Here is a 25,890-nt window from a genome sequence, read left to right as displayed (position 1 = left end):
CACAGCCCTACATTGAAAAAGAGGTGGAGAGTTCTCTCCAGATCAATGTCAGCATCATTAAAGCTGATGATTTGATCATTATCACATTGCCAATTGTGGAAGAGAGGGTGGGTTAGCTCAGATGTTAAGATGAAAGTGCTAATAATCAGCTTAATAATGCAGATGGGGGTTCAATTCCTGTACAGGCTGATCTGACTCATAGATCATAGAATTTACAGTGCAGAAGGAGGCCATTCGGCCCATCGAGTCTGCACCGGCTCTTGGAAAGAGCACCCTACCCAAGGTCAACACCTCCATCCTATCCCCATAGCCCACTAACCCCACCCAACACTAAGGGCAATTTTGGACACTAAGGGCAATTTATCATGGCCAATCCACCTAACCTGCACATCTTTGGACTGTGGGAGGAAACCGGAGCACCCGGAGGAAACCCACGCACATACGGGGAGGATGTGCAGACAGTGACCCAAGCCGGAATCAAACCTGGGACCCTGGAGCTGTGAAGCGATTGTGCTGTCCACAATGCTACCGTGCTGACTCTTGGGGTCTGCCTCTTCTATTTGTCCCATTTTGATTTCATGACATTCTTGAACCATGATTAGAAACCCTCAGATAATGTAGATGCTATATGACGAGAGAGAGAGAGAGAATTGTGGGATCTTACTGTGTGCAAATTGGCTGCCACATTTCATACACAACAGTACTGGTTACGCTTTAAAATTCCTTCATTGGCTGTGAAGCACTTTGGGACATCCTGAGGTTGTGAAAGGTGCTATATAAGTACAAATATTTTTATATTTTTTGCAACCAGCATTTTAGTCCAGGCTGGCACTCCTGTGCAGAACCAGTGGAGTACTACATTGTCCAAAGTGCTAACCTTTAATTGAAAGGACAGACCTTATTTGGCTGTAGATGTAGTCCTATGGCATTACTCAAAGAAGGGCAGGTTGCATTCCTCCCTCATCAAACACCTCTTAAATAAAATAATGTCACTCATTTACTCATAGAACAGTGCAGCACAGAAGGAGGCCATTCGTCCCATCATGACTGTTTGTTGGTTGTTTAATCTGGAGCCTGAAACTGCAGATTAAAAATTTTCATTCAGAGTCTGTTGTCCCTCTGAAAATTTGCCCATTTCCATCCTAATTCAAATTTGTTTTTGGTGGTAATGTATCCACACAGGGTGATGTACATTTCTTTCTGTTTCAGCTACTCAATCTCCAGACTAATCTTCAAACTCTCATTGGTTGGATTTTCTGCATTTATTGGTGCATGTTTAACATTCCCGGGCCTCCGAATGGCGCAGACTCATTTAGATGCTCTCATGATGACGGCGGACAAACCTCTGATACAGTAAGTAATGCAACTGGAGCTAAATAACGGGTGCGGTGCTTTTAAAAAATATATATTTTTGTTGTGTATAAATAGTAAATACAAACAAAATCAAGAGCATAAACAAACAGGAACATCATAATAAATAAACAACTAGCTAATCAACACCCCAAACCCCCTGCCATTCTCCTCTCCCATTCTCCTTGAAGAAGTCAATGAATGGCTTCCACCTTCGGACAAACCCATCGACCCACCATCTTAAGACAAACTTGATTTTCTCCAACCTTAGGAACTCCGCCAGGTCACTCCCCACATTCCCGGTTTCGGTGGCTCCTGTCCCTCCACTCCAGCAAATCCGTCTCCGGTCTGCCAGGGAAGCAAAGGCAAGAATATCGGCCTCTCTCGCCCCCTGGACTCCCGGGTCTTCCGACACTACAAATATCGCCACTTCTGGACTCAGGACTACCTTCACCCTCAACACCTCGGACATTGCGTCCGCAAAACCCTGCCAGAACCCCTTTAGTTTTGGACAAGCGGCAAACATGTGAACATGGTTCGCGGGCCTCCCTGTGCACTGCCCACACCTTCCTCCACCCCTCAAAAAACCTGCTTAACCTAGCCGCCGTCATGTGCGCCCTGTGAATTACCTTAAACTGAATAAGGCTGAGCCTCGCACAAGACGAGGACGCATTCACCCTCCTCCGAGCCTCCTCCCACATCCTGGCCTCCATTTCCCCCCACTCCCTTCTAGTTCCTCATCCCATTTCCGTTTCACTTCTGCTATTGGGGCTGCCTCCCAATCCAATCGCTCTTTATAAATCTCGGACACCTTACCCTGACCCACCCCATCCCTCGATAGCACCTTATTCTGCAAACCCAAGGGCAGCAAACCGGGAAAGCACGGTGCCTGCTTCCTCACAAAATCTCGAACCTGTAAGTATTTGAACCCATTTCCACTTAGCAGCTCATTTTCTTCCTCCAAGTCCTAACGATGTGGTGCTTTGAAGAACAAATGTTGTGGCAATGCACTAATGGGATCCCGGGAGGGAGCAAGAAATGGGCCCATCAAGTCCATTCTTTCTACAGCACAGTTCCAATCTTTCTCTATCTAAATCAACATAAAGCAGTTGCAACACTAACTTCTGAAAGATGAAAAAGGACAAAGAACAGCCCAGATAAAGAATAATTAACTGGGGGAAAGGCAACAGAGATCTGGGCCAAATAACTTGGAGTCAGAGGTTCTCAGGAAAAATGGTAACTGGACAATGTGCTACATTCAAAGAAGAGCTAATCTGGGCAACATCACAGTATATTCCCTCAGAATAGATTCAGGTAGAAAATACAATTGAGAATTGGGTTGAATATGGCAGCATGGTAGTATAGTGGTTAGCACAATTGCTTCACAGCTCCAAGATCCCAGGTTCGATTCCTGGCTGGGGTCACTGTCTGTGCGGAGTCTGCACGTTCTCCCCGTGCCTGCATGGGTTTCCTCCGGGTGCTCCGGTTTCCTCCCACAGTCAAAGATGTGCAGGTTAGGTCAATTGGCCATGCTAAATTGCCCTTATTGTCCAAAATTGTTGGGTGAGGTTACTGGGTTATGGGGATAGGGTGGAGGTGTGGGCTTGGATAGGGTGCTCTTTCCAAGAGTCGGTGCAGACTCGATGGGCCGAATGGCCTCGTCCTGCACTGTAACTTCTATGATCTATGGAAGATTCAGAGGAGAAATGAAAAAGCAAATAAGAGAAGTAAAGAGGGAGTATGAAAAGAGACTGGCAACTAACATAAAAGGGAATCCCAGAGTCTATAGGCACATGAATTGTAAAAGGAGGAGTAGGGCCAATTAAGGACCAAAATCGAGGGAGAGGACAAAGCTGAGGTATTAAATTTAAAGTTTAGAACATAGAACAGTACAGCACAGAACAGGCCCTTCGGCCCTCGATGTTGTGCCGAGCAATGATCACCCTACTTAAACCCACGTAACCCATAACCCAACAATCCCCCCATTAACCTTACACTACGGGCAATTTAGCATGGCCAATCCACCTAACCCGCACATCTTTGGACTGTGGGAGGAAACCGGAGCACCCGGAGGAAACCCACGCACACACAGGGAGGACGTGCAGACTCCACACAGACAGTGACCCAGCCGGGAATCGAACCTGGGACCCTGGAGCTGTGAAGCATTGATGCTAACCACCATGCTACCGTGAGGCACCTGTCTTTACCAAGAAAAATGATATTACCCAGGCCATGGTGCAAAAGGAGGTAATTCAGACACCTGAAAGGTTTAAAGTTGACAAAGAAGTGGTGTGCTCCAGTTTCCTTCCACAAGTCCTGAAAGACGTGCTGTTAGGTTATTTGGCTATTCTGAATTCTCCCTCTGCGTACCCGAACAGGTAGCGGAATGTGGCGACGAGGGGCTTTTCACAGTAACTTCATTGCAGCGTTAATGTAAGCCTACTTGTGACAACAAAGATTATTATTAATATTGGATAGATTGTCTGTACTTAAAGTGGATAAGTCACCTGAACTAGATAAGCTGCATCCAAGGAGCCTGAGGAAAATGAGGGTGGAAATTGCAGAAGCACTGACCATAATTTTTCAATCCTGAAACTCTGGCGTGGTCCCGGAGGACTGAAGAATTGCAAATGTCAAAAAAGATGTAAAGATAAACCCAACAGCTTCAAACTTCAGTGGTGGGGAAACGTCTAGAAACAATATTTCAGGTAAAGACAGGTGCAAACTATAAATTTAATACCTCCGCTTTGTCCTCTCCCTCCATTTTGGTCCTTAATTGGCCCTACTCCTCCTTTTACAATTCATGTGCCTATAGACTCTGGGATTCCCTTTTACGTTAGTTGCCAGTCTCTGTTCATACTCCCTCTTTACTTCTCTTAGTTACTTTTTCACTTCCCCTCTGAACTTTCTATATTCAACCTAATTCTCGATTGTATTTAATAGTACGTAGACAAATGTGGGTTAATTAACAAAAGCGGAACGGGTTTCTTAAGGGAAAATCATGTTTAACTAACTAGCCGAAGTTTTTAGATGAGGTAACAGGAAGGGTTGATGAGGGCATTGCAGTTGATGTGGTGTACATGGACTTCCAAACGGTGTTTCATACAGCGCCACACAACACACTTGTGAACAAAGTTATAGCTTATTGAATAAAAGGGACAATAGCAATGTGGATACGGAATTGGCTGAATGACAGAAACAAAAAATAGTAGTTATTGGGTGTTTTCTGAACTAGAGGAAGGCCTGTAGAGGAGTTCCCAGGGGTCAGTTTTGGGATCCTTGCTTTTGCTGATATATATTAATCACCTGGACCTTAGTGTACAGGGTACAATTTAAAAGTATGCGATGGTGCAAAACGTGGAAGCATTGTGAACTGTGTGGAGGTTGATGGAATGGGTGGAGAAGTGACAGATGAAGTTCAATGTGAAGAAATGTGAAGTGATTCATTTTGGTCGGAAGAATATGGAGAGAGAATATAAAATAAAAAGCAAACAGGGTGCAGAGCAGAGGGACATGAGTCATTGAAGGACAAGTTAAGAGAGTGGGTAATAAAGCATGCTGTATCCTATGCTTTATTAATAGGGTCATAGAGTACAATACTAGGCTTTATTAATAGGGGCATAGAGTAAAAGAGCAAGGAGATTATGATGAATTTATATAAGACACCAGTTTGGCCTCAGCTGGAGCATTACATCGAATTCTGGGCGCTGCACTTTAGGAAGTGTCTAGTTATCACATCTTTTATAAGAGACGATATTAGAATCTATTATAAAGGATGTGATAACTCGATACTTAAAAAATAATGGTATGATTGGGCACAGTCAACATGGATTTATGAAAGGGAAATCATTTTAAAATGATGCCCAGTTCTTTTTTTTTCCAATTAAGGGGCACTTTAGTGTGGCCAATCCACCTACCATGCACATAGAACATAGATAAATACAGCACAGAACAGGCTTTTCGGCCCACGATGTTGTGCCGAACTTTTGTCCTAGATTAAGAACAAATTAATCTACACCCCATCATTCTACCGTAATCCATGTACCTATCCAATAGCCGCTTGAAGGTCCCTAATGTTTCCGACTCAACTACTTCCACAGGCAGTGCATTCCATGACCCCACTACTCTCTGGGTAAAGAACCGACCTCTGACATCCCCCCTCCCCGTATATCTTCCACCATTCACCTTAAATTTATGTCCCCTTGTAATGGTTTGTTCCACCTGGGGAAAAAGGTCTCTAACTGTCTACTCTATCTATTCCCCTGATCATCTTATAAACCTCTATCAAGTCGCCCCTCATCCTTCTCCATTCTAATAAGAAAAGGCAGAGCACCCTCAACCTTTCCTCTTTAGACCTACTCTCCATTCCAGGCAACCTCCTGGTAAATCTCCTTTGCACCTTTTCCAAAGCTTCCACATCCTTCCTAAAATGAGGCGACCAGAACTGCACACAGTACTAGGTTAGGTGTACGCAGTACACACGTTAGATGTGCATGTTAAATGTGAAGGGCCAGTCTCGGGGAGGGGGGGGGGGGGGGGGGGGGGGGGGGGGGGAGAGAGGGGAGGAGGGGGGGGGGGGGGGGGAAGAGGGGAGGAGGGGGGGGGGGAGGGGAGGGGGGGGAAGGGGGGGGAAGGGGGGGAGAGAGGGGAGGAGGGGGGGGGAGAGGGGAGGAGGGGGGGAGAGAGGGGAGGAGGGGGGGGGGAGAGGGGAGGAGGGGGGGAGGGGGGAGGGGGGAGGGGGGGGGAAGGAGGGGGGGGGGAGGGGGGGAGAGAGGGGGGGGGGAAGGAGGGGGGGGGAGGGGGGGGAAGGAGGGGGGGGAGGGGGGGGGGGGGGGAAGAAGAGAGGGAGGGAGCGAGAGAGAGAGAGAACTGAAAATCTGAGCCAAATAGCAAAATTGCCCACACAAGAAATTCCAACTCCATTACAGAATAATTGATTTAGAAAGCAAAGCAATTCGCAAACTCAAATTAATATTTTTGTTGCTGTGACACAAATTACTAAGAATGTAAAAGCCATCAGAATTCTTTAATACACCTAACCTGCACATCTTTGGGTTGTGGGGGTGAAACACATGCAGACACGGGGAGAATGTGCAAGCTTCACACGGACAGTGACCCAGTGTCGGGATTTGAACTCGGGGCCCACAGCGCTGTAGGCAGCAGTGCTAACCACTGTGCCACCGTGCCGCCCAATGAAAGGGAAATCATGTTTGTTAAACCTGTTGGAGGTTTTTTTTTTGAGGACGTTACCTCGAGCACAGATAAAGGAGAACCAGGGAATGAGGTGTATTTATTTGGATTTTCAGACGGTTTTGATAACGTTACATACAGGTTAGTAAAACAAAATTAAATCACATGGGATTGGGGAGTAATGTACTGGTTTGGATTGAGAATCAGTTACCAGAAAACAAAGTAGGAATCAACAGGCCAGTCTCAGGGTGGCAGGTTGTTACAAGTGGGGCACTGCAAAGATTAGTGCTGGGACCACAGCTGTTCACAATCTAAATCAATGTTTTGAATGAGGGGACCAAATGTAATATTTCTATATTTACTGATGACACAAAACCTGAGAGTTGTGAGGAGGCTTCAAGGGGACTTGGACAGGCTAAGTGAATGGACAAAAATATGGCAGGGGCTGGTTTAGCTCACTGGGCTAAATCGCTGGCTTTTAAAGCAGACCAAGCAGGCCAGCAGCACGGTTCGATTCCCGTACCAGCCTCCCCGGACAGGCGCCGGAATGTGGCGACTAGGGGCTTTTCACAGTAACTTCAATGAAGCCTACTCGTGACAATAAAGCGGTTTTCATTTTTTTCAGATGGAATTTAATGTAAGTGTGAAGTTATCCATTTTGCTAGAATAAACAAAGGCAGAATCTTTCTCAAATGGTGAGAGATTGGGGAGTGTTGATGTCCAAAGGGATATGTGTGTCCTTGTTCACTAAATGTGGCACGCAAGTGCAGCAAGATTAGGAAGGCAAATAATGCGATAGGCTTCATCACAAGGGGATTTGAGTACTGGAATAAAGATGCCGTGCTGCAGCTGCAATTGTATAGAACCTTGGTGAGACTGTACCTGGAGCATTGTGTACAGTTTTGGTTTCCTAATCTAAAGAAGGATATACTTACCATAGAGGGAGTGAAACAGGTCATCAGACGATGGTGCGATTGCCCAACAAGCAGAGATCGAGGAAACTTGAGCTTGCATTCTCTCGAGTTCTGAAGAATGAGAGGTAATCTCATTGAAATTTCATAGTTCTTACAGGGTGTGACAGGGTGGTTGTGGATGGGACGTTTTCCCTTGCTGGTGAGTCTAGAGCCAGAGGACACAGTTTCAGAATAAGGGGCAGGCCCAATTAAGATGGCGATGAGGAATTGTTTTACTCAGAGGGTGGTGGATCTTTGGAATTCTCTATCACAGTGGGCAGTGGAAATTCATTGAGCATGTTCAAGACCGAAGTAGATTTTTGGATACTCACGATATCACGGGAAATGGGACAGCAAGGGAAAATGGCGTAAGAGGGAGATGATTAGCCATGTTCTAATTAAATGGCAGAGCCAAATGGTCTACACCTGTTCCTGTGATCCAAGGAAGGATACAAAGGCATGTAGAGGGCGCAGAAAAGATTTGCAGAAATGTTTCCAAGGAATTTCAGTTATGAAGATAGATTGGAGGAGTTGGGATTGCTTTCCTTTGCGAAGAGAGAGCTGAGAGGAAATTTCATAGAGGTAATCAAAATTATGACGGGTCTGGACAGAGATGGGGAAAAACTATTCCCACTTGTGAAAGGATCAGCAACCAGCGATGTACCATCAGTGCTGGGTCCTCTGCCATTTGTGTTTTTATCAATGACTTGGAGGACGGGGCTGAAGGGTGGGTCAATAAATTTTCTGATGACACCAGATTGGTGGAGTAGTGGATGAGGTGGAGGGCTGTTGTAGGCTGCAAAGAGACATTGATAGGATGCAGAGATGGGCTGAAAAATGGCAGACGGAGTTTAACCCTGATAAGTGCGAGGTGATTCATTTTGGTAGGAAAAATTTGAATGCGGATTACAGGATCAACGGCAGGGTTCTGAGGAATGTGGAGGAACAGCGAGATCTTGGAGTTCATGTCACGGGGCAGCACGGTAGCCTTGTGGATAGCACAATCGCTTCACAGCTCCAGGGTCCCAGGTTTGATCCCGGCTTGGGTCACTGTCTGTGCGGAGTCTGCACATCCTCCCCGTGTGTGCGTGGGTTTCCTCCGGGTGCTCCGGTTTCCTCCCACAGTCCAAAGATTTGCGGGTTAGGTGGATTGGCCATGATAATTCCCCTTAGTGTCCAAATTGCCCTTAGTGTTGGGTGGGGTTACTGGGTTATGGGGATAGGGTGGAGGTGTTGACCTTGGATAGGGGGTAGGGTGCTCTTTCCAAGAGCCGGTGCAGACTCGATGGGCCGAATGGCCTCCTTCTGCACTGTAAATTCTATGTAATCTATGTTCATAGATCTCTAAAGGTTGCCACTCAAGTGGATAGAGCTGTGAAGAAGGTCTATAGTGTGTTAGTGTTTATTAACAGGGGGCTTGAGTTTGAGCTGTGGGGTTATGCTGCAACTGTACATGACCCTGGTGAGACCACATTTGGAGTATTGTGTGCACCTCATTATAGGAAGGATGTGGAAGCATTGGAAAGGGTTGCAAAGGAGATTTACCAGGATGCTGCCTGGTTTGGAGGATAGGTCTTATGAGGAAGGGTTGAGGGAGCTGGGGCTTTTCTCTTTGGAGTGGAAGAGGATGAGAGGCGACTTAATAGAGGTTTATAAGATGATGTGGGGGAATTCCTCCTCATCATGTGCCAGGCTCCGTCTAATTCAATTTAAGGTGGTCCACCGGGCATACATGACGACAGCGAGAATTAGCAAGTTTTTTGGGGTAGATGTCAGTTGTCTGAGGTGCAAAGGCAACCCTGCAAACCATGTCCACATGTTTTGGGCATGCCTGGAGCTTAGAGAGTTCTGGCAAGGGTTCGCAAGGGCAATGTCCAAGGTGCTTAACGGGTGGTGCCGAGTCCAGAGATAGCGATCTTTGGAGTGTCAGAAGACCCGGGAGTTCAGGGGGCGAAAGAGGCCAACGTCTTGGCCTTTGCCTCCCTAGTAGCCCGGAGACAGATTTTATTAATGGGGAGAGACTCAAAGTCCCCAAGTGTAGAGACTTGGGGAAACAAATGGCTGGGTTTCTCAGCCTCGAGAAAATAAAGTTTGCCTTAAGAGGGTCTACACTAGGGTTCTCTCGGAGGTGGCAGCCGTTCGTCGACTTTCTCGGGGAAAATTAAAATGTCAGCAGCAGCAATCCATGGGGGGAGGGGGGGGGAGGTGGGTGAGTCCTTCATTGGGATGGTGTGGAAAGACTGAGTTGCGTGGGGTAATGTCTATTTAATTGTTATTGTATATTCTCATTTTGCACTTATGTTAATGTTCACTCTAGTTTGTTTTTTTATTATTGTTACTACTGTTTTAATGTGAAAAATTCTGGAAAACCTTAATAAAAATACTTTTAAAAAAAAAGATGATGAGGGGGATAGATAGAGTGGACATTCAGAGACTATTTCCTCGGGTGGATGTAGCTGTTACAAGGGGGCATAACTATAAGGTTCAGGGTGGCATATAAAGAAGGGATGTCCGAGGTAGGTTCTTTACTCAGAGAGTGGTTAGGGTGTGGACTGCCTGCTGTGATAGTGGAGTCGGACACATTAGAAACTTTCAAGCAGTTATTGGATAGGCACATGGAGCACACCAGAATGAAGGTGCGGCACAACATCGAGGGCCGAAGGGCCTGTTCTATGCTGTATTGTTCTATGAGAGGGCGCAGATTTAAAGTAATTGGTAAAAGAAGCAAAAGGGACATGAAGAAAAGCTTCTGCATGCAGTGAGTGGTTAAGGTTTGGGATGTGCTGCCTGAGAGTTTGGTGGAGGCAGATTCAATTGAAGAATTCAAAATAGAATTAGACTGTTATCTGACAAGGAAGCTGCGAAGGGGGTGGGCGGAGGAGTACAATTCGTCATTCAGAAAGCTGGTGCGGACATGATGGGCTGATTGGCCTCCTTCTGTGATGTAGCAATTCTGTGCATTCAATCCTCATTCACTGACATTTCTGCACATCACTGAAGAAGTGTTGCTTTGCTGGAGGTGCCATCTTTAAGAAGAAATGTTAAATGGGGATGCCATCAACCTTTTCAGGACGTGGGAAAGATCTTGGGCTGGATTCTCCCCAGTCCTGCGCAGAAGAATCGCAGCCGGCGCGGGGGCAGAGAATCCACATGACGCCGTATTTGGGCCTGGTGCCGGTCCGGCAATTCTCGGGGCACCGAAAATCGACGTGACCGCAGAGTACGCCGCACGGCCTGGGGCCATTGCCAGAAGCCCGCCCAGCAATCCTCCGCTCCCAACCGGCCGAGTTCCCGACGGCGTGGAACCAACCAACTATTGCCGGTCGGGATGCTGACATGGCGGCTGCGTACTCAGTCCATGGCAGCCCTGGCCGGGGGCGGGAGGGATCGGAGGCCTTGGGGGTGGGCTCATAGGCGGCGGGATTAGATCTGCGGGCTTAGATGCTCGGGCACGCGGCCAATTGGAGGGGGCGGCGGGGTGTCTCATTTGTCGGTGTGGCTCCGCGGTCCAAGTCCACCATGGAGCTCGGCTCGGCCACTGCTGTGCGCATGCGCGGACTCCAAACCGGAAGTGTGGGGTCTCGTATCCGCAGCTAAAGCTGCAAGATATACTCCGGGTCCCTGCTAGCTTCCTGCAGGGCATTGAATTAGTCCTACTTTTTAATAGCAATTTCGGGAGTAAAACCGCACTGTTTTTACGCCGGCGTGGGGACATAGTCTCATTTTGGAAGAATCCACCTGCTTGTCTGATAGAGCTCCTGTGATGTTTATTGGGATGTTTTATGACAATAAATGTGCTGTATAAATACAAGCTGTTGTTATTTGGCCTATTTCTTTGTCCAAACGATTTGGTTATCTCTCCCCAAATCCTTCCCTTCTTGACTTGACCATTTATTAGTCCTTGCTGCCTTTATGCAGCAACTTGGGGCAGGATTATTTGTATACAATACTGTTTTAGTTGCAGTAATATGTTCCCCTCATGGTCTTTGTTTCCTGTCCCTCTCCCAGGATCCTATTGCAAGCCAACTTTCTGGCACCTATCATCATTTTATTGCTGTGGGTGAAACCAATCACGAGAGACTTTGTGATGAACATGCCACTTGGAAAAGAAAAGATGGAGCTGTGAGTACCCAGCGATCCCTCGCACCTTCATTGTACCTTCTTGGATTTTTCTGTCCTTTTGTTTATAAATTTAGAGTACCCAATAATTTTTTTTCCCAATTAAGGGGCAATTTAGCATGGTCAATCCACCTAAACTGCACACCTTTGGGTTGTGGGGATGGGACCCACGTAGACACGGGGAGAATGTGCAAACTCCACACGGACAGTGACCAGGTTCCGGGATTCAAACCTGGGTCCTCAGCGCCCTAGTCCCAGTGCTAACCACTGCGTCACCATGCCGCCTTTGATTTTTCTGTCCTTTGACAAGTATCCACTCCTTCATGGAAAAAACAGTGCAAACTCCCAATCAGGGAACATCAGAGGAGGGGGGAGGAATAAGACGGTAAATGTAGCCTGGGTACAAGCTTCACCAGGTAAGTGTGCCAACCTAGGTGATGTGTAGGGTTGCTAACTCTGGCATGGTTTATTCCTCAAGGTTTATTAACATGACCTTCTGCCGTGAGCTATCCTTCCCCACCCCCCACATTTTCCTTAGACAATAGGATTAATCCTGTCTATCGGTCAAACAGCCTTATTTTCCTACTGTTTAAAAAAACAATTGAAAGATGTTAATGCCCTTAGGTCGGCACGTGGCGCAGTGGTTAGCACTGCTGCCTATGACACTGAGGACCTGGGTTTGAATCCCGTCCCTGAGTCACTGTCCGTGTGGAGTTTGCACATTCTCCTCGTGTCTGCGTGGCTTTCATCCCCATAACCCAAAGATGTGTAGGTTAGGTGGATTAGCCACGCTAAATTGCCCCTTAATTGGAAAAAAAATAATTTTGTAATCTAAATTTATTTTAAAAAAGAATGTTAATGCCCTACAATTTGTCTCTTGAATGTTGCTCACATCACTGTCCTGAAAATTATTCTCAATGCCTGGAAATTCAAGGGCAATCCTGCAGTTTTGGTAACTCAGTGAGTGTCCAGTGTTGGAGCTTTTTCTCTGACACGTTTAACAAGGCTAGAAAATATAGATGTTGGAGCTAATGGGATCAAGAGATATATGGAGGAAGGCTGGATCAGAGTAATGAACTTGATGATCAGCCATGATCATGAGTAACGGAGTAGGCTTGAAGGGCCTCTTCCTGCTTCTACTTTCTATGTTTTCATTTTAAAAATAAATTTAGAGTACCCAATAATTTTTTCCAATTATGGTGCAATTTAGCATGGCCAATCCAGCTACTCGGAACACGGTTGGGTTGTGGGCATGAGTCGCAAGCAGACACGGGGAGAATGTACAAACTCCACATGCACCGTGACCCGGGGCCAGGATCGAACCCGGTTCCTTGGTGCCCTAGGCAGCAGTGCTAGCCACTGCCGCCCCTGAATAAAGCGTATTAATGTAGTAACGATACAAAATTCTGACTTTGGTCTTCCTTGCTCATTTGATTCTGAAGGATGTCCGACACGACATACAACACAGTGCGCCTGTGGATAATTATCGCCCTCTGCACGCTCCGTCTGGCAATGACCCGCTACCACCTGCAGGCGTACCTAAACCTGGCGGAAAAGTGGGTGGCACAAATGAAGAAGGAGGCTGGAAGTATCCTTATGATTGAAATTCAGCGGAAGGTACATTAGAGGAATTATGAGAAAGAGGAGGACTAATTAGTCCTGTACGACCCTGTGTGTGAGATACTAAGAAAATTGGTGAAAAAGTTTTGGAAGGAAACATTCAGATCAAATTTATAGGAGATTCCTTCTAATCGACATTTGATGCCAGAATTTCTTTTAAAATCTGAAAAAGTATGAAAAAAAGAAAATCATTCTGACCTCAGGACTACTCGAGAACAATTAGCCTCTAATTTATGCAGGAAGACACAGCTGTTGTTGCCTAAAATTGATAGACCAGATACACACAAGTTAGAAGCTTCCATCTCCACACTATTCCTGTTGATATCTTGCTTCCTGCTGCTACGCTTTAGTCGGCAACGTCTTCCAATAAAGAATGGGAGCTCCTTGTGTAAACATGTCATGCTGTAGTTACACCCTTTTACTAGTGTGATGCTGCTGGATCTGAGTTCTCTATTTCCTAGCTGCTCACCCGCATTCCAAAAAGTACTTCTCTGCTTCTCATAGTACCGAAAACCTTGCTATTTTACTCACGTTCTCAGGTGCAATGATCTCCTGCACTCTAATTCTACTTCACATGAAGCCTATCGCTGATCTTGATTCCCATTCTGCAATGCCATGAAAAAGCAATTCATGTAATAACAGATAACCAAGAGTGGGGCTACTTGATCTTAAGCAGATCCTTAGGTCACCAAGAGGTCACAATGATCTTGTTCTTTATGTATGTATTATATCCGGGAGGGAGTCACAGGCTGTTTCATTATGTGGTCGATCTATATGGGAGTTTTGGGGGATTGTCTATTTTACCAACCTATGCTGCTCGAGTTTGTAGTTTCTCAAAACAATGACTCTTAAAGTATTTACACGTTTTGACCTCTGTATGAAGTTTGAGTTTCTCCTCCTTCCTGGCGTCTCCTAATTCTCAGTGAAGTAGTCTGACAGGGCGGAATTCTCCCAAAAAGGTTTCTCAGTATGGTCCCTGGTGGGAAATGGGGTACGATTCCGGTTGGGTGGATCGGCGTGATCCAGATTGCAATCCACCCACACTTAGAAATTTGTTGGAGCCAGGGGTGATTAGTGCCATGAAGTAGCCAGTGAGGCCAGATCATCAGAGAGCGGCGCCCCGATCTCAGAATAACACTGCAGCCCACACCCCCTCTCTCCCCGACTTCCCCTCAAAATCACGGGCAACGGGCAGCACGGTGGCCTATTGGTTAGCACAACCGCCTCACGGCGCTGAGGTCCCAGGTTCGATCCCGGCTCTGGGTCACTGTCCGTGTGGAGTTTGCACATTCCCCCCCGTGTCTGCGTGGGTTTCGCCCCCACAACCCAAAAATGTGCAGAGTAGGTGTATTGGCCATGCTAAATTGCCCCTTAATTGGAAAATATAATTGGGTAATCTAAATTTATTTTTTTTTAAATCACGGGCAAGGCCCCCTTCCCCCAGTGAGCGGAATCCTGCTATGGGTTCACCAAAGACCCCCTTCAGGCCCCTACACCATTCATCCCCCCCCCCCTTCACCTCTGCTCCTTAACAGCGCTAAATTGGCACTGCACCTTGGCAGTATCAGCCTAGTGCCACAGCCAGAGGGCAGCACTCAGAGCACCTGGCCTTTCTGGGAAGGACTTCAAAACAGAGGAAACCCTCGCAGAAAAAAATCTGGGGTTAGAAACAATACCCGCTCTTTCCAGAAAGCCCTTCAGAACAAAGAAACAGCCTCTTGAAAAAAACCTGTGATTAGAAACAATACCCGCTCAAAACAGGAAGCACTTCAGATTAATGGACAGTGAAGAGCCATAAAAAGAAGCCAAACTTATTCCTCCTTTGAAATAGCCTGGACCTGCCAATCAAGAGGCTTGTATAAAAATAATGGACCTTGTTGAATGTAAACAATGCAGTTCAAAGCTTTTTGGTTTCTCAGCAAGCCCAGAGGCTGTTAAAGGGGAATCAAATTGAATGTGATAAAATCATTTCAAAGGTTCCAACACATCAAAGGGAAGACTGTTACCTTCATCTGACAGGTTATTTAAATTGTCATGCTAGGAGAGACCTTAATGGTTTCAAAACCACAGAGGGAAGACTTGTCATACGTCCCCCTGATCCCAACCTCCCCTGAAAGACCTCCCTCTGTACCCTGGATGCAAATGTAAAGACGGTACTCACCCCTTGTTCCCCTTCAGTTCCTCTGGCATCTAGTCCCCACTTTTAGGGACCAGTAGTGATTCTCAGCAGGGGGACTTCCCGCTGAGGGGGTGGGTGAATAGCAGGAGGCAGCTACATTTAACTTTAATCTTGCTAATGAGATTAAAATGAATGCAACTGAGTTGTGTCCAGGTTCTCACCTTTTTTGGGCAAGGTCCTGATCATACCAGCTGGAGCAGGCCGGGAGAATGAGAACAGGGCTCTCCCGCAATTCCCCCAACACAACGGGATTTGCGCCAAGCGTAACGCAGCCGGAGAATCACCTCCAATATTATTGCATCAGTGTCTTGTATGCTTCTGATGTTAACCCTTTCCTCATAGACTGGAATCTAATTGAGGGGTGTAGGTGTTTATATAGAAAGTAATAGACACCCAGAATTGGAGTGACATGGATCATAATATTGTTCTCGGGCTGCTGTAACTGGGGATCGTGACCAGATCCTGGAACTCTGGCCCGGGTAAATTCTGTGATTATTCCCAATGTGTAGCTTATGAACAGTAGCATCTCTTTATCAGCAGATCAAAGCAAGGTTGTTAGTGACTGGTGGGATATTTTTATTACCTGCTGCAGATTTCTCGAGTGTTCTGCTATCTGTGTGTGGTCACTGTGCAGTACCTGGGCCCCATAATCCTTATCCTGCACTCCACCCTGCTGCTGAAAGTGTTGGGTAAGCAACTGAAATAATACTGAAGAAGTAATAAAACTGTCTCTGTCGGTCATTTATTTTGCATTCAGAAAAGGTTCCATTCCCCCATTTAATTAGATCCCGGTTGATCTGTAACTTCAATTCCATTTACCCATCTTTGTTCCATGTCCTCGATATCCTTGCCCAACAAAAATCAATCAATCTCAGTCTTGAAATGTTTTATTTGACACCCAACCTCAACAATAATTTTGGGGGCGGGAAAGAGTCCCAGATTCTCACTGCACCTTTGCTATGTGGAAACATGCTTCCAGACATCACCCTCAAACAGCTCCTCACTTTGATTCTAGGATGTCCCTTTCCTCCTGAGGTCCTCACTATTTTGCTGTTTTCTGAGGCCACACTCACGAGTATCTACTACGAGACTGAATTGTATAGATAGGAAGGACCTCACAAAAGGCTATTTAATAAAATAAGAGCTCATGGTGTTGGAGGTGGTATATTAAGAACAAAGAAAATTACAGCACAGGAACAGGTCCTTCGGCCCTCCCAGCCTGCGCCGATCCAGATCCTTTATCTAACCTGTTGCCTATTTTCCAAGGATCTACTTCCCTCTGTTCCCCGCCCGTTCACATATCTGCCAGATGCATCTTAAATGATGCTATCGTGCCCACCTCTACCACCTCCGCTGGCAAAGCATTCCAGGCACCCACCACCCTCTGCGTAAAAAACTTTCCACGCACATCTCCCTTAAACTTTCCCCCTCTCACCTTGAAATCGTGACCCTTTGTAATTGACACCCCCACTCTTGGAAAAAGCTTGTTGCTATCCACCCTGTCCATACCTCTCATAATTTTGTAGACCTCAATCAGGTCCCCCCCTCAACCTCCGTCTTTCCAACTAAAACTATCCTAATCTACTCCACCTTTCTTCATAGCTAGCACCCTCCATACCAGGCAACATCCTGGTGAACCTCCTCTCTAAAGCATCCACATCCTTCTGGTAATGTGGCGACCAGAACTGCACGCAGTATTCCAAATGTGGCCTAACCAAAGTCCTATACAACTGTTACATGACCTGCCGACTCTTGTACTCAATACCCCGTCCGATGAAGGCAAGCATGCTGTATGCCTTCTTGACCACTCTATCGACCTGCGTTGCCACCTTCAGGGTGCAATGGACCTGAACTCCCAGATCTCTCTCTACATCAATTTTCCCCAGGACTCTTCCATTGACCATATAGTCCGCTCTTGAATTAGATCTTCCAAAATGCATCACCTCGCATTTGCCGGGATTGAACTCCATCTGCCATTTCTCTGCCCAACTCTCCAATCTATCTATATTTTGCTGTATTCTCTGACAGTCCTCCTCGCTTTCTGCAACTCCACCAATCTTTTTTTTGTATTTTTTATAAATTTAGAGTACCCAATTATTTTTTCCAATTAAGGGGCAATTTAGCATGGCCAATCCACCTAACCTGCACATCTTGGGTTGTGGGGGCGAAACCACGCAGACACGGGGAGAATGTGCAAACTCCACACAGACAGTGGCCCAGGGTCGGGATTCGAACCTGGGTCCTCAGCGCCGTAGGCAGCAATGCTAACCACTGTGCCACCGTGCTGCCCCCAACTCCACCAATCTTAGTATCATCTGCAAACTTGCTAATCAGACCACCTATACTTTCGTCCAGATCATTTATGTATATCACAAACAACAGTCGTCCAAGCACGGATCCCTGGGGAACACCACTAGTCACCTTTCTCCATTTTGAGACACTCCCTTCCACCACTACTCTCTGTCTCCTGCTGCCCAGCCAGTTCTTTATCCATCTAGCTAGTACACCCTAAACCCCATACGACTTCACTTTTTCCGTCAACCTGCCATGGGAAACTTTATCAAACGCCTTACTGAAGTCCATGTGTATATGACATCTACAGCCCTTCCCTCATCAATTAACTTTGTCACTTCCTCAAAGAATTCTATTAGCTTTGTAAGACATGACCTTCCCTGCACAAAACCATGCTGCCTATCACTGATAAGTCTATTTTCTTCCAAATGTGAATAGATCCTATCCCTCAGTATTTTCTCCAACAGTTTGCCTACCACTGACGTCAAGCTCACAGGTCTATAGTTCCCTGGATTATCCCTGCTACCCTTCTTAAACAAAGGGACAACATTAGCAATTCTCCAGTCCTCCGGGACCTCACCCGTGCTCAAGGATGCTGCAAAGATATCTGTTAAGGCCCCAGCTATTTCGTCCCTCGCTTCCCTCAGTAACCTGGGATAGATCCCATCTGTTCCTGGGGACTTGTCCACCTTAATGCCTTTTAGAATACCCAAAACCTCCCCCTTATGCCGACTTGACCTAGAGTATTTAAACATCCATCCCCAGCCTCAACATCCGTCATGTCCCTCTCCTTGGTGAATACCGAGGCAAAGTACTCATTAAGAATCTCACCCATTTCCTCTGACTCCACGCATAAATTCCCTCTTTAGTCTTTGAGTGGGCTAATCCTTTCTCTAGTTACTCTCTTGCTCCTTCTATACGAATAAAAGGCTTTGGGATTTTCCTTAACCCCATTAGCCAAAGATATTTCATGACCCCTTTTAGCCCTCTTTATTGCGCATTTGAGATTTGTCCTACTTTCCCACTATTCCTCCAAAGTTTCATCAGTTTTGAGTCGCCTTGATCTTATGTATGCTTCCTTTTTCATCTTAGCTAGTCTCACAATTCCACCCGTCATCCCTGGTTCCCTAATCTTGCCATTTCTATTCCTCATTTTCACAGGGATTCCGTAAGGGAATCCAGGGTTATGGCGATAAGACGGGAAAGTACAGTTGAGGATTATCATTTCGGATCAGTCATGATCTAATTGAATGGCGAAGGAGACGCAATGCGCCAAGTGGCCAACTTCTGTTCCTATGTCTTATGGGCTAGTAACAGTAGTTGCATTACATTGTCAGACTTTAGCTGTACAGATGCTTGGAATTTACATAGATTGTACAGCACAGAAACAAACCATTTGACCCAACCGTTTCATACTGGCATATGAGCCTCCTCCCATCCAACATCTCACCCCATCAGTGTATCTTTGTATTTGTTTCTCCCTAATATCGTTATCTAGCTTCTTTATATGCATAAACAGTAGCATGTTTATGTTGGGCCGAGTGGCCTGCTCCAGCACTAGCGTCGAGGTAACTCATTGTGTGCTTATTGCATTTAGGTGACTACTCCTGGGGCTTTTACCCAGAGCCGCCTCCAGTTTCGCCAGTTCTGGATGTTGGTTCAGATTCCTCCAGCCCAGCAGACGATGAAGAGGACGATTATCAAGTAGCCGTCTCTCAGATCAAAGCAACCCTGAGCACCCTCTGTTGCGTTTTCACGCCCCTCTTTTACCGGGGCCTCTTCTCCTTCCTGATCTGGTGGCTGGCTGCCTGTCAAGTGGTGACGAACCTGTTTGGTCTTTATTTCCATCAGTACTTGATGGCCTCGTAGGAAAGGGGGGGTGCTTGGACATGAGAACAAAGCAAGCTGGGGAGTGCCTTCTCTTCTGCCATGTTGGAGAACGAGTGATTAATTATGAATCAGAGAATTTTCTTTTACTTTTTTATCCACTCCTTTCATGCACCCCCCCCCCCCCCCCCCCACCCAAAATGTCATCACCACCTTTTTCTGAAAGGCGTTGTCTCCCAAGACACTAGCTTCACAGCTGCTGGCTGGCTCTTCTGCACCTCAAACCAACTTGGCTGCTCTTTTGTTTGCTTGGGGAGCAGATACGTGCCAAAGCAGACTTTGCTGCTCGTGATCTCTGTCCATTGGCATACCGTAAGGACAAAATCAAGCTAGAGTAGGATGCCTCCACTGTTGAAACAGTGTGCCAAACACTTTCAACCTTGGTCTTGGAGCGAGGTAACAAAAAAAACCTATTGTAAAACTGTACACGGGCCGGGATTGTCCGACTCGAATTCACCCTTCACCCCTGCCAGTGGGAACGGAGAAATTGGCGCTCAGCAGGACTGGAGAATCCCGCTGACGTGAACGGGCAGAGAATTCTGGCCAGGGAAAACTGGAAGAGGTAGACTGTTGGCGTCCTTTGTTATTGATTCATTGTGGCTTTGCTGTCCTGTATCTGAATGTGGAGATGCCGGCGTTGGACTGGGGAGAGCACAGTAAGAAGTCTTACAACACCAGGTTAAAGTCCAACAGGTTTGTTTCAAACACGAGCTTTCGGAGCACTGCTCCTTTCTCAGCTGAGGAAGGAGCAGTGCTCCGAAAGCTAGTGTTTGAAACAAACATGGTGGACTTTAACCTGGTGTTGTAAGATTTCTTACTGTAACTGAATGACAGTGTAGTTTTTAATTTAACACTCCCCTTTCCATCCACCCACCTTGCCACTTCACCCTCAGAGGGCCAGTGTCCAAATTTCTTGCATGCGGTGTTATTGCAGGGCAGAGGGCTAAACATGATATTTAAACATTCATCTATCTCCCTGCAAAAAAAAAGGAACTAACACAGAGACCAAAATTCCTGGGAGAGGGAGGATGCAGCTCACAGTAGGATGAAAACCAATTATGATATGTCTACGATCTAAATTGACGGAGAACCCTGGGTATTTAAACCCTTCCAACCCTCCTCGTCCCATACTTTTGGAGGGGTGAACAGAAGGAATTCTACCCAACACCCCCATCTCAAACAGCAACGGGTCATCCATCAATAGCTGAATCTTCAATTGTGAGCCAGCTTTACGCCAGAGCCTTGACAGGAGCTTCAGCTCCTCCCCTCCCCACAGTTCCTTGGCAGAATGGAGTCTTGGCGAATTCAGACCCAGGTCAGTTTTTGGGGATCCAGAATGATTGGAGTTCCAGCTCAAAGATTGCAAGAAAATGATTCCATTGGTGAGGATGCACAGGAGTCACCAATAGCGGACTGGATGAGAAGTGGTGGAGGCAGGAGGTGATATTGGTTTCCATCAATACTGCAAAATCGGCTTGTTTTACATTGCACACAATCTGATCCCAACATTCAAAAAGAGCAAAACAATCTATAATGGAAGTGTCCTATAATGGCTGGGTTCTATATAGTGTGCTTGATATTGGGTGCATTCTCTTAATTGGGTGACGTAATGTGTTTGCTCTGCAAAGGGTATGTTCTATAATGGCTGTATTGTATGATGGTCATGTTTTATTAAGGCTGTGTTTATATTTTATAATGGCTATATACTATAATGGGAATATTCTAGAATAGGATTCCAGCCCTTTTGCTTCTTTTTACATTCATTATGGGATGTGGGTGTCACTGGCAGGGCCAGCATTTATTGCCCATTCCTAATTGCCCTCGAGTTGAGTGGCCATTTCAAAGGCCAGTTCAGAATCAACCACATTTTCAGGAGTCCAGACCAGGTTTCAGACAGATTTTAATGAACGAGATGGTTTTTACAACAATTGATGGGTCACCATTAGACATTAATTCCAGGTTTTTAAAATCCAAATTACAGCATGAACCATGGTGGGATTCGAACCCGGGTCCCCTGGGCATTACTCTGGGATTGCTAGTCCAGATACCACTGCCTCCTCAGAGACGAAACCTGTGCAAGCGGCCTGTTTTCCTGAACAGATGAAAATGGATAGGAAGTGTCAGCAGAGGCTCTGGGAGTATGCCCAGTTAAAATTATTTCTATATTACCTTTCACAATCTCAGCATCCCAACGCGCTTTACAATCAATTAAGTACTTTTGACATATTGTAATGTGGGAAACGCTGCCGCCAATTTGCATGCAGCAAGATCCCATAAAAATAATGTAATGACCAGATAATCTGTTTTATTGAAGTCAGTTGCGAATCATTGAATTTACAGTGCAGAAGAAGGCCATTTGGCCCATCGAGACTGCACCAGCCCTTGGAAAGAGAATCCTAATTAAGCCCACACGTCCACCCTATCCCCGTAACCCCACCTCACCATTTGTACACTAAGGGGCAATTTAACATGGCCAATTCACCTAACCTGCACATCTTTGGACTGTGGAAGGAAACCAGAGCAAACCCACGCAGACACTGGGAGAAAGTATGAACTCCACACAGTCACCCAAGGCCGGAATTGAACCCGAATCTCTGGAGCTGTGAGGCAGCAGTGCTAACCATTGTTCCACCATGCCGCCCTGTGAGGGATGAATATTGTCCAGGACACTGGGAAGAACTCTCCTGCTAGAACATAGAACAGCACAGAACAGGCCCTTCGGCCCTCGATGTTGTGCCGAGCCATGATCAACCTACTCAAACCCACGTATCCACCCTATACCCGTAACCCAACAACCCCCCCCCCCCGCTTAACCTTACTGTTTTAGGACACTACGGGCAATTTAGCATGGCCAATCCACCTAACCCGCACATCTTTGGACTGTGGGAGGAAACCGGAGCACCCGGGGGAAACCCACGCACACACTGGGAGGACGTGCAGACTCCGCACAGACAGTGACCCAGCCGGGAATCGAACCGGGACCCTGGAGCTGTGAAGCATTTATGCTAACCACCATGCTACCGTGCTGCTCTTCTATAAGTGGTGCTGTGAGATCTTTTACGTCCAGCTGAGATGATATTGGAGCCTTACTTTTTAGCGTCTCAATCGAAAGACAGTTACTTGAACAGTGTAGCACTCCTACAGTACTGAACCAGGAGTGTAAGCCTCGACTTTGTGCTCAAGGTCATGGAGTGGGACTTGAACCTATCACCTTTTGACTCAGAGGGTTCCTAAGACAAGAGTGTTGCAAAGTTAGATGACAGAGAACTGTTCTCACTACATGTGGCCAGGAGTGGGCGAGTGGGTAAGGAAGGGGCTTATTACCTCCTGTACCAAGTATCAAGTTCAAAATCTGCCATAATCCTGTTGACATCAATAAGTGCAAATAATAACCTTTGCAAAGCCAGTGTAAGATATTGATCATGGCAATGATTTTAACAAGTGTTTTAAAAATAGATCCAGGTATATGTGAACCTGTTTGTACATGGGATAACTATTAGGAAGAAATATCTCACAGTACAAGGCATTTTATAAATGTGTTACAAAACAATGGCCTCTGTTGAAAATTAATGTATAGCTTGTAAGCTCCTATACTATACATTGGTTAATATGCTCTCCATTGTGAAAGATGTTGGTGCTGGAAGGTAGAAAAATTAATTACCTAGTGTTAACATCAAACACTCCCAGAACAGGTACAGCACAGGGTTAGATACAGAGTAAAGCTCCCTCTACGCTGTCACATCAAACACTCCCAGAACAGGTACAGCACAGAGTTAGATACAGAGTAAAGCTCCCTCTACACTGTCCCATCAAATACTTCCAGAGCAGGTACAGCACAGGGTTAGATACAGAGTAAAGCTCCCTCTACACTCCCCATCACACACTCCCAGGACAGGTACAGCACAGGGGTTAGATACAGAGTAAAGCTCCCTCTACCTGTCCCATCAAACACTTCCAGGACAGGTACAGCACAGGGTTAGATACAGAGTAAAGCTCCCTCTACACTGTCCCATCAAACACTTCCAGGACAGGTACAGCACAGGGTTAGATACAGAGTAAACCTCAGTTTACACTGTTCCAATGTTGTCCCTGAATTAGAATCAGGATTGAGATGACCCAAACTCACTTTGCATTGGACATTTACAAAAGGGAGATCTATCCTATTAGCGTCTAAGTTCTTTGTTAAAATTAAATAGTTACCCTTTAAATATCACACTTCCTGTCTTTCACTTATCTCCCCCACTCATCAACTCTTGATCTCATCCCTTTTTCGCACCCTCCACTTCTCTGCCCTATTCTTCTGTCAGCCCCTCTACTACCATCCCCTCTCCCTCAATGACCCCATCTCCCTAATTAAAAGGCACAGTAGAAGCAATTGCTGTAATTGTAAAAACACACACCTCTCACACCCCTTTTTATTGAAGCTAACTGTAAATTGCTTTCAGTTAGAACCCAGTAAACCATCTGATCTAAGTCCCTCGGTGACACTTGTTTTGTTTCTCCCAGCCTGTGTGCAAAAGACTCTGACTCCTGCCTTTAATTTGTGTCTGGGGCACATGCTGCTTTAGGGATACAGGCCTCTGCAGACTCCCAGGAGACTCCCAATTCACTGATCTGTCTGATTTCACTCAAATGACTTAATTATAAAGCTGTACGCGTTAAAGGGCCAGTCCATGCTGACCAGATATGAATTAAACATATGAACCCCTCCTTTTATTTATTTTCTGAAACCAAATTTCATCTTTGAAATCTTTATGGCATTAAAAATAGCGCTGCTATGCACCGATTTGAGCTGGGATGGCCAGTGAAAGTGTTGCTTTTGACACTGGTTAGGAGAGGGATGAGATGAGGGGGACCAAATAGAGTTCCTGCTTCTGATTGCCATCTGCTGTTGGCTGTGGAAGATTCATGTCAGTGCAGATCAGGCGAGTATTCGATTGGGCTTGTGCTGTGAAGCTTTTACTGTGAATAGAACTGACTGGCTGGACCCCACATGTGTGAAATAGCAACATGCTCAAGGCCTTCCCAGAGGTCAGAATGGTGCCTGAGAAACTCTGGAAATAAGTCAGTTCCTTCAAGTAGTGTGAGGTGACAATGGGAGAATCACATTTTAATTGTTAAAAAATTATATAGAGCAGCTGATTATTTTGTGTCTGTGCTAAAGCAGGAGTGAAATCATGCACGGTGTGAAATGGTATGTGTAGCTTTTCAGAGATTAATTAAAAAGTATATTTAAAAATCTTTAGTGGCTTTCCATTTTTGCATGCAAACATTTTGCAGGTAACAAAAGAACTTACACTTCTATAGCGTCTTTCATGACATCAGAACAGCCAATAAAAAACTTGAAGTGTAGTCACGTGACAGCCAATTTGTGCACAGGAACAACTCAGAAACAGCAATGTACTAATAGTCTAGGTGGCACAGTGGTTGACACTGCTGTCTCACGGCAAGGTCCCAGGTTTGATCCCGGCTCTGGGTCACTGACCGTATGGAATGTGCACCTTCTTCCTGTGTTAGGTGGATTTCGCCCCCACAACCCAAAGATGTGCAGGGTTGGTGGATTGGCCACGTTAAATTGCCTCTTAAGTGGAAAAAAATTAATTGGGTACTCTTTTAAAAAAAAAAAAAAAAAAAAATTCTTTTTTTTAATAAATAATTTTTATTAAGATTTTCAAAAACATAAAATAACAGCAAGAAAACCGTAGTAACAACAACAAAAAGAGAAAACACAATAAACCCCAAAACCAAACACCCCTCCCCCCACAGTAACTACAAAAAGAAGAAATAGATAAGCACCCGGCATATTCAATAAACACATGTACACATTTCTCCCTTCCCCCGCAACAAACCCCCCTCTCCCTTCCCTCCTCCCTCCCTCCCTCCCCCCTTCCTTCCCCCTCCCCCCTTCCTTCCCCCCTTCCTTCCCCCCTCCCCCCTTCCCCTTCCTCCCTCCCCCTCCCCTCCCCCTCCCCTCACTCCCCTCCCTCCCCCTCTCTCCCCCTCACCCCTCACTCACCCTCTCTTTCCCCACTCCCTCCCCTTTCCCCACTCCCTCCCCTTTCCCCACTCCCTCCCCTTTCCCCACTCCCTCCCTTCTCCCCCTCCCTCCCTTTCCCCCTCCCCTCCCGCCCTTTCCCCCCTCCCCTCCCGCCCTTTTCCCCCTCCCCTCCCGCCCTTTTCCCCCTCCCCTCCCGCCCTTTTCCCCCTCCCCCTCCCGCCCTTTTCCCCCTCCCCTCCCGCCCTTTTCACCCTCCCCTCCCGCCCTTTTCACCCTCCCCCCCCGCCCTTTTCACCCTCCCC

General features: G+C 46.3%; 1 protein-coding gene across 1 annotated transcript in view; it reads left to right on the top strand.

Moving 5' to 3' along the window:
* tmem161a (transmembrane protein 161A) overlaps window positions 1-20,293 on the top strand; it is a 39,191-nt gene extending 18,898 nt beyond the window's left edge. The window contains exons 8-12 of the mRNA XM_038777302.1: window positions 1,210-1,353; window positions 11,502-11,615; window positions 13,055-13,229; window positions 16,004-16,100; window positions 19,301-20,293. Coding sequence (XP_038633230.1) covers window positions 1,210-1,353; window positions 11,502-11,615; window positions 13,055-13,229; window positions 16,004-16,100; window positions 19,301-19,572 — 802 coding nt within the window. The 3' untranslated portion in view covers window positions 19,573-20,293. The remainder of the gene's footprint in view (window positions 1-1,209; window positions 1,354-11,501; window positions 11,616-13,054; window positions 13,230-16,003; window positions 16,101-19,300) is intronic.
* The last annotated feature ends 5,597 nt before the right edge of the window (window positions 20,294-25,890 follow it).

Source organism: Scyliorhinus canicula, chromosome 18 (genome assembly GCF_902713615.1).
Source record: "Scyliorhinus canicula chromosome 18, sScyCan1.1, whole genome shotgun sequence".
Taxonomy (NCBI): Eukaryota; Metazoa; Chordata; class Chondrichthyes; order Carcharhiniformes; family Scyliorhinidae; genus Scyliorhinus; species Scyliorhinus canicula.
This window is presented reverse-complemented; position numbering and strand designations above follow the sequence as displayed.